Genomic DNA, 9540 nt, shown 5'->3' on the forward strand with positions numbered 1-9540 from the left:
AGGGCAATGTCACTGGCCCTCATATGTGGGATCCGAACCGGGGCCCTCTGGCGTCCCAAGCCAGTTCTTAACCATCGCGCCACTCGGCCGGCCCTGAAGATACACTTTGACCTAACAATTCCTCACAAATACGTGCCCACTTGCTTAATATTTGTTCATTAATGCCTTACTTTCAACAGCAAAAACTAGAAACAAACTACAAATAGGTACTGGTTAAATAAACTGTGTCACACTTATACAATTGGAAACTATGTAGGCTTTAGAAAGAATATGGTACTATTGTACTTCAATGTTCTGACATGGAAGGCTGTCCTAGATACATTAACTTGCTGAATAAAATCAAGTTAAAGAAAAAGACATATATATCCCATTTTTATTTTTCAAAACCCTATATACATGTATGTTTGTTTTTATAACACAGAAAAAAGAGTTTGTAGGAATACCTAGCAACCTGTTAGTAATTGTTACCCCTGGGGAGTACGATGGGAGTTGAAGGATACACGTTCTTTATAAAGCTTAGATACTTTCATATTGTTTTGTACAATGAGTATTATTAATTTTATAATTTAAGGAAATCTAAAATAAGTTAATATACGAATTTTCCAGTGCTATCAGATTTTCAATAAGCAGTGTTTTTAATGGTAGGGAGATATTACATTATATGAATCATTTATGCTACCATTTATTCCCCAGTGCATTGACATTTCCACTACTTATTTCTCACTGTTAGAGCTGCAAAATAAACCTCTGTGCATGCTTTGTGTGCGTGTGTGTGTGTGTGTGTGTGTGTGTGTGTGTGTGTATCAAGGGAACATACATGGGGCATATGCTTTGAGATGTCCCCTTTAGTAGAAATAACTTTGTATACGTCTTCAAGATAGTTAGCCTTGGTGTGACCACAAAAAATGATGCTGAGTTGCTTATTCAGGGAATTACCATGACCCTTGCTTCATCATCTGTCTATAAGCCTACTAGATCAGAACTGGTGCCCTAGGCCATGTGTTAGAGAATCATTTTGACACCAGTTGAATATCAAAAGGGCTTGGGACAAATTTATAGGCAGTGTGAAACATTAAAAAGTGACAGTTTTTAGTTTGTAAATAGCTTTTAAGTTGTATTTTTCTTTGGTTTGCCAACTAAGCTCTATGTTGCATGGACAATATTCCTCAATTCTTCATAAATATGGAAGGCTTCCCAGAAGACATGATCTTCTAAGAGTTGCAAACTTCCCCCATGATACTATCAGTACCAGGCCATGAGTGAAGTTTATTTCTAAGACAGGAATGATTTTAAGACCAGATGATTGTGAGCTGAGCTGAGGTAAGAATGGATGGACAACTTTTTTAAATCAAGGAGGACTTCTAGAAGTGGAGGGATCTGATGGACTGTATTCAAATGGAAGGGGAAAGAGGTTGTTTAAGGATTACAAGGGGAGAGACCGATCCAAGTTTCCTTGGTGAGATCACACCCTTCTAAACTTCCTCTTATGGCTCAATCATACTAGATATCGCCACACATCATTCATGCTTAAAAGCCTAATCAAAAGCACTTTTTCTCCCAGGAAGAAGACTGTTTACTATTAAAATTATAGTGGGACAGAAACATAAATAGCAATGGAATAGGTTTGGCACTATTGCCCCTGTCAACAAACTTCATGCCTAATATATTTAAATTATGCTAATAAAGGAGATAAATGTTTAAATGACAGGCCTCAGATGCTGCTTCCGCTCCTACCAAGAATATTTTCAAAGTTCCTTCTCATGAATAAGTTCAGTGGAGCAGAGAATGCCCTTCTTGGTATAATTCCACTTTGTGCTTCTTTTGATGCAGTCCAAAAGGGGAACTAGAACTCTGGCTTTTCTTTCAAATTTGGAGCAAATGTCCACCTCAAAGGTGGCTGCAAGTGGCCCAAAGAAGGTGAGGCGGCTCATACTGTGCCAAGGTAGCAGAAAGCTCCTAACAAGAACAGAGATGTCAACGATTACTCATGAATCTCCCAAATGTGGCAGCACGGAGGGTTAATTAGCCCCCCTTCCTGCCACTCTGCTTTCTCCAGCGTGTTAGCCCCATCACACGGATCGCTGACTTTCTAGAAATATTCCCTGGCTTTGCGGGAAATTATTCCTTTCAATAAATGGCATCCAATTTGCTCACGGTCCCTGGAATCTCAATTTCCTCAAAGGATTTTTCATCTGAATCCAGTTAATGTGAAGGTATTTTCCTTCTTCATTTTTCTGCACAAGGGAATAGGCAGAGCCTGATTTTCTTTCTGTTTTTTCTTTTCTGTTATTCTTTTTCATAAACTGAAAACCTTTGCTGAAGAGTCTGAAATATGCGAAAAAATCAAGCTCATCTGTCAGGTATTTCTAGAGCTACATAAAATGGAATGAGATTTGTACAGTTGGAAACAGGAAAAGGAAAATAGGCTAACGTGTCATGTGTTCTACAAGATGAAAACTATATGATAATCAGAAAAACAGCCCCAAATTTAGTTGGCCCAATTCAAAGATCTTATTCTTTTATCAAATCGTGCATTAACCAGTAACATTCACTTTCTTCTCTTAGAATAATGGCATGGCCACATTTGGGCTAAATCACAATTCCCACAGATTATAACCACATTTTCAAAGAAATTACAAGAAAGCATCCTGTTTTCCAAACTCGAGACACTTACGTTTTACTTGCTCTGTTTTGCTTCCTGCTAGGAAAAGAAAGAACAGCAACAAGGAAAAGGTGAATTTCATGCCTCCCATTTTCCACTTTTTTCTCATTTTGGCCACTGCAAAAGGCAACTCAAAACTTTCAGGGCCGGGTGTAGTCAAGCTGTCAAGAAGAAAGCAGAGAAGAAAACTTAAAACAGATCCTCTAGAAGTGATGGAGATCACTGATGCTTAGGCTTCTAATTGTCTAGGTAGAAAACAAAAATGCTGGAGATTTTATGTAAGTGCAAGCATTGTTTTCCCATGTAAGAAAGAGACCCTGTCACTCTTGTCTTGCAAAGACTGTGGGGGGAAATTCAAGTGGATAAACTTGCATTCCTATCCAATGCTAAGGCTGAATCCTTACAGGCAAGTCATAGGGAAATAAAAATAAATTTTGAAATCCTCATTTCTAAGGGAATTAAAGTTGATTTCTCAAGAGATTTTCTTTGGGAGAAAAGGGAAACTGGGGTTTGCAAAACAGCTACTTTGGCAAAGTAGATAAAACTAACAGGCATGATATCCAAACAATTTCTGAAATGTAAGTTAACTAATCTTAGCTACAAGACTACTGTTTTATTAATCCTTCAAGGATGAGGCACAAATTCATCATTGTTTCTCCTGTGTCCTCCATGGGATGTATAAGGATCTTCAGTTTGGCTTGCTTATGTTGGAAAACATAGATGTAATTAGCAAATGGATGCAATTGAATACCTGAATGGCTTAGGCATATTCCTCTTACATGAAGTCCATTGTGAAATGGAAATTTAAAACGAGCCACTTTTAAGGGAATTTAGACAAAATTAAATACGTAATGTGTTCATATCACATGACCATACAAAAGACCATCAAAGCAACTACAATTCTTAAAAGTATGAGACTTGCATTTCCAGTCTCAGGGGTAGAAGTCTTAAATCTTTTGAGCCTTGGAACACAGAAAGTTTGCTATAGATCATATCAAGTCACAGATCATTTTCATAGACTTTAGAGTCTGCAAAACTCTTTTAATGGGTGATTTGAAAATATTTAAATATTTGAGAAACAGCACATTTCAATCTAGGGTGAACCCTGGATGGCAGCTCAGCTTATTGATCTTTTTCCAGAGGGTCCAACCTAAATATCACGTATAAAGAGCTGGAGGGAGTGCAAGATGACTGCTCGAGAGAATTGAATTGTCTTTGGGCTGTGATGTGGATGACACAGCTCCTACGTTAAATGCTATGAAGTTGTCCAGATAACTAGAAATCCATTGTTTCAAATTATGAATATGTAACCAAAGAAGTACTGATCATAAAGAACAATTGCTGCCATCAGCCAGGATTTGCAGTACCCTTCTGCCTTCTCTACCTCCTCGCTGCTTCTTAAACAAGGACTAAATTCTCCTAGGACATGTTCCTAGTCTGCCACAGGCCTGGGTTCTGACGTCTCAGTCCCCTCTGTGAGCTTGTGGTCCACCTTCAATCACTCAGAACGTCTGTCTTCTGAGAGCTACCAGGTTCTCTTGAAGCAAATCATGTGCATGAACAGTTCAACACAGCTACCCATCCCAGTGAGGGTCTTCCTGAGTCTACTTTAATAAGATGATCCCTCAAGTCTCTAAATAAGAAATAATGTTTAAACCACTGAAATCCAATTTATCACAATCACATATGGATCTCAGGGGGTATTTTTGAAACCACAGTTTTCAGGTCTCCCCATGTAAGAACCAACAGGGTTGTTTTTCTTGTACAGTGGTTGGGCGATTCAGTGAACAGTAGCATTGCTTCATAACTCAAGCTGGCAAGAAAATGGCTTTTAGAATTTTTTTGCTTTTCTTGGGTCCCAACTAATGTTATGAGCAAATAGAAACGTTGATGACGAGAGAGAGCAATTAATCTCTTCTGGCATTCCTGTCATCTGTGTGGCCTCCCAGGCTGTGATGGAGAACATCAGAAAACGAATCACTTTATAAATCTTCACTTTTGATTTACAAGATTCTGCAGTCCTGCCTTTGTATTCTGGGCAGAAATATAAACCAAGAGAGTTCCCTCCCCAGTTTTCCTCACTATTCAGTTTCTCTTTATCCCTTTAACCTTTTATTTTAGGGGAGTAGGGTGGCTCAAGACATTTGTTGGGACCGCAGCAATAAACACAAGCAAGCACTGCTCAGCAAACATGCCGACTGTTACACTTGCAAAAAACCAAACTGTCCTTAATTTTTCAAATTATGCTTTGACCCAGTTAACTGGAGTTATTTCTGCATTAACTCTCTGCTTCACACAGGCTGTTGTGCCACTGCACTTGCACTGTTTCTTTGACAGGTTACTTAGAAATGTAACCATTGACATGTTTTGGGGGGGATCCAGGCCACAACAAAAAAGAAAACAAAACCCTGCAACTAACGCTGGGGAGGGGGAGGGGTAGCGGGCTTTACAAGAGAAAAAGAAACTTGTCAGAACCTAAAGAAATGTGTAGATTAAGATGCATCAATGAAACAAGCATGGGTATTGTTCATTTGCATTGAGCAAAGGGCCCAAGGGCTCCTCGCCCAGCTCTACCTGCAAGGCAATCTGGGCCATCAAGTCGTCAGGAGTCTGTCCATTCTCAGGAGAGGTCTCCTGGGTAGAACAGAACCAGAGACATTCTCAAAGGAAGGCTAAGGGCTGAACACATGTCAGTCAGTTCTTCATGCTCCACAGTTTCTTTAATCCTCCCAAGAGGCTTGACTGACTTTATAATCTCACATTCGCTATCATCTGTCGGACAGCCCCCATAGTAGTAATTCTCTTTCTGACAAACAATAAGAAGACACCGCAGTCTCAGTCCTGTGTCCATCTAAAATCCCTTCCTCCTCCACATCCCAACAAGAAAAGCTCAGTTCACCGGTGGTGGGTTACCACTGAAAAATGGCAGTTCTAGCCCAGGGTGTCTCTTGTCAGAGTCAATGCGTTAGTGTTTCTTTTGACTGAAAAAATATGTCTTGCATTTGGCTTGCAAAACACCTTTATCTATCATTTCATTTTATCTCCCACAACAACTCCAGTCACTCTGGAGCCTAGAGAACTCAATTGCCTATTCTCATAGAGTTAGTTGCCAGGCCAGAGGGACTAGAAGACAGGCTCTTCAGACCCTGAAATCTGCCGATACTGTGTTGCTTCCTGAGCCTAGGTCTCTAACTTTGACCCCAGTGATCTGGGCTTGAAAATGAGGCAGATATCCAGAGGACAGAGGAGCCTCTAACCTGTCCTCTCTGTTTCATTAACTTTTGCACGTATTAATCACCCACAGGTCCAGGGCACTTCAGCAACTTAGAAAAAAAAGGCTTCGGACACACGCGATGATTAAGGGACTGTAGAACCTGTTAGGGGGCTTCCTAAGTGGCCTCCTCCAAGTGCCAGAGTATGGAGATATGCAGGCCCAGTGGGGAGTGGAATGTGGTGAGTTCGAATCCAGAATCCCAAGCTGCCTCCCGTGCCCTGAGCCCCACCTCCAGCCCGCCGCTGGTAGCTGGATCCTGGAGGGAGTTGGGGGGCCGGGTCCAGAGAGTTCAGGGAGCCCTGAGGGAACTTCCAAGGGCGGTTCCAGGCAGCAGGAGATATCCCACCTGTGCAAAGGCTGGAAAGGAAGGTAGGGGAAGGGGGCGCCAGGCACTGCTCACTGACCTGGCCACTGGCCTCCTCCGTCTTCCAGGCGTGCACGCGCTCTGAGCTCCCCGGGGCGCTCCTCCTAGGTCTGGGGCTCGCAGGTTGTGGCGAGAGCCTAAAGTGAGCGCGAGGGGGGAGGGGGAACCAAAAGTGGGTGGGAGGAAAAACATCACCGCCCTCAAGCCACAGGGAGCAGCAGTTCGCTAGGTTCCTGGGGGCAGAGCCAAAGCGCGGGCGCGGCGGCCCGGGGCCACCTGCCCGCCGCCCGCAGCCCGCCGCCCGCTGCCTGCTCCCCACTTGGCCCGCGAGGCTGGCCACTCGGCGCAGGCGGGAAGCCCGCGAGCGCGCAGTAGCAGCCAGCCGGCACCCCCTCTCCGCCCCGGCACAACAACTTTATTCCTACTCCCTCCACCCAAAAGTTAAGAAATCCGGAGAAAGTGTGAGGCTTAGCCGGCGACTTTCCCATCACGCAGCGCCCCCACTACACCCCCCTCCTCTGGCTAAGCAAGCGTTGGGGTCTTAAAGGGACCGCACATCTCGTCCAGCCACTCCTCCTCCTCTGCTCAGGATGCACCTAGGAACTCCCCACCACTCTTGCCCGCCTTGAGACTCCCTACCCTCTGACTTCCGTGCCTCGAAGCCTGCATCCCTCTTCTCAGGCACAAAGGACTCTCTGGGTGCATGCATTTGGCCTGGTCCTGAGCTGGTGCAGAGGACGCAGGATTAGCTGGCCTCACAAATTGTGCCCTAGCAAGTTGCTTATCATTTCGGGGCATTTCCCAAATCCCCATTGCAGCTATTAAAGTAACAAAGTGTTGGTGTCCTTAAAGGCAGGGGTAGAGATGGGGGGTGTGTGGAGGGAGAGGGGACGACTTGGAAATCTACTTTCTCCCACAAAGAGGCCTCCCAAGTCCCGTGGTAGGAGCCTCTACGATCACTAAGGGTCTTGAAGCAAACTTGGAGTAGCCCACCATAGCCTCCCCTGTTCTAGCAGTCCCTAGGATTCTGAGTTGGGACAAGAACCCGACCCTGAAATCACTGCTGATGCCTTGGTAAGCTTGAGACAGACTAGTACAAATTCGTGTTTATTCTATGAGAGATAGTTAAAAAGAATTATCAGAAACTTCTAAGGCCGGGACAGTGCTGCCTTGACAGATAGTACCCATTTATATTTTAAGCCCCTAAATTTGGAGGAGAGCAGCAGGACTTTTTGTTGAGGACGTAGAACTGGATAATATTGATATCCCTAACATTGATATATTACTTTATGGCTTACAGAATACTTTCATATAGATCATCACTACTTTTTAAACTCTCACAACAAACTATGAACTGTCTAGCCTCAAGCGTTAGAGCTGGTGGGGAACTTCGGAACCATTCAGCTCAACCTCTTCATGTCACAGAAGAAGAAATTGATGGGGAGAGGAAGTGATGTATCCAAGGTCACACAGCCAGTCAATGATAGATTTGAAATTCCAATTCAGACTTCCTGACTTTCAACCCACTACTCTCTGGTTGTTATCTCCAAACTATAGATGAGAAAATTGATACTGAGGGAAATTGTGGTTTGCCAGAAATACACCTATCAGGAGTAGAGAACAAGGGCAAATTAAAGCAAGAATAATTGTGGAAATTAACTCCTTTTTTTTCTTCTTCAAAAGTGTTAATATCATCCAACTAGCCCCTACATTGCTGGAGATGTTTATTTCACGATTAACAAAGGAAGGGGGACCCTTTCTGAAATGTTGCCTCCAGGGCCCAAACTGTCTAGCTTCATTCTGGTGCTTGGGTAGCCAGCCATTGCCACATGCCTTCAATTTGTGCTGTGGTATATTAGTTTGAACTTGCTGATTTGCCTTATAGCTCTTCCCGTGCAATTTAATGCACTGCACTGCTGTTTTTGTCTCACTAGACTGTGAGTTCTTTAAGGGTAAGGACTTGTTGTTCAATTTCCTTTTTATTTGCATACCCCAACCCCCATCATCACTCCCAACATGCTTAGAGAGTCTTCAGGAAAATGGGATTCAGGGAACAGCCTGGGACAAACATGGATCCTAGCATTTAAAATCGGTAGACTCACTGAGATTTAAAAACTCATCCATTTGGCCACAACCACTCACTCTCCATGCTTGGTGTAGTATTCTGATTGCAGCATAACCAATCATCTCAAAACCTAGTGGCTGAAAAGCGAAAATCGATGTATGGTGATCAAATGGTTCTCAACTGGGCAGTTTTTGCTCAGGATCTCTTATACACTTGGCAACTGTGTAAAGGGGCTGCTGGAATTCTCTGAAAGGTTTTTCATTAGTGTAAATGCTGGCAGTCCTAGTTCCAGTCTTGATTTTAGAATTGGGAACTCTAATTTGGGTGAGTCCTACCGTAGACTTCCTACTAAGTCTTATTCAAGCTAAACTGATGATTTTCTCCAAGCCTATTTTTTCTCTATTTATTAAATGGGAATTACAGCGTAGATCATTATATATATACTGGGTTGTCGGAAAAGACATGATGTATTTTTTCTATGTTTTTCATTGCAAATTGTGTGTATATATATATACATATATATATATATATATATGTATATGAACTTCTATTTCAAGACAATTGTGGATTTACATGCAGTTATAAGAGATAATTCAGAGGAATTCTGAATATCCTTGATCCCCAATGGTAGCATCATGCCAAACTATAGTACAACATCACAAACAGGAAACTGACATTGGTACAATCCATCCACCTTATTCCAGTTTCACTAGTTTTACATGCACCCATTTGTCTGTGTGTTTCACTCTGAAATTGTATCACATGTTTAAGGTCCGTGTGGCCACCACAGTCAAGATAGTGAACAGTACCAACACCACAAGGATTCTCAGTGTTAATCTTTTATAATCACATCCAGCTTCTATCCCCCTATTCTAGCTCCCTGGCAACCACTAAACTGTTCTCTATCTCTATAACTTTGTCATTGAAGAATGTTATAATACATGGTATCGTACAGTATGTAACCTTTTGATATTGGCTTTTTTCACTCAACATAATTCTCTGGGGACCCATTCAAGTTGTTTCAGGTATCAAGAATGTGTTCCTTTTATATCTGACTCCTCAGCCACCTTGCCTTTAGGTGCCTTCCATTCCATCTGCTAAATTCCTAGATGTCACGGATAATGTCTTAAAGGGAGGGATTTGCATAGGCCTTCCATAATACTGGGGGTGACTTC

At 42.6% G+C, this 9540-nt stretch overlaps 1 protein-coding gene across 6 annotated transcripts in view; it reads right to left on the bottom strand.

The window, feature by feature from the left end:
• CHRDL1 (chordin like 1) overlaps positions 1 to 6738 on the bottom strand; it is a 167104-nt gene extending 160366 nt beyond the window's left edge. For 3 of the 6 annotated variants that reach the window (XM_019660203.1, XM_019660200.1, XM_019660198.1), the window contains exons 1-2: positions 6341 to 6737; positions 2675 to 2823 (exon numbers count right to left, since the gene is read on the bottom strand). In XM_019660203.1, coding sequence (XP_019515748.1) covers positions 2675 to 2823; positions 6341 to 6492 — 301 coding nt within the window. In that variant the 5' untranslated portion in view covers positions 6493 to 6737. Of the gene's footprint in view, positions 1 to 2674; positions 2824 to 6340 lie in introns of all 6 variants that reach the window. The other 3 variants (XM_019660201.1, XM_019660199.1, XM_019660202.1) reach the window with 2 other exon arrangements.
• Positions 6739 to 9540: the final 2802 nt, after the last annotated feature.

This window comes from Hipposideros armiger, unplaced genomic scaffold, assembly GCF_001890085.2.
Source record: "Hipposideros armiger isolate ML-2016 unplaced genomic scaffold, ASM189008v1 scaffold_314, whole genome shotgun sequence".
NCBI classification, from domain to species: domain Eukaryota; kingdom Metazoa; phylum Chordata; class Mammalia; order Chiroptera; family Hipposideridae; genus Hipposideros; species Hipposideros armiger.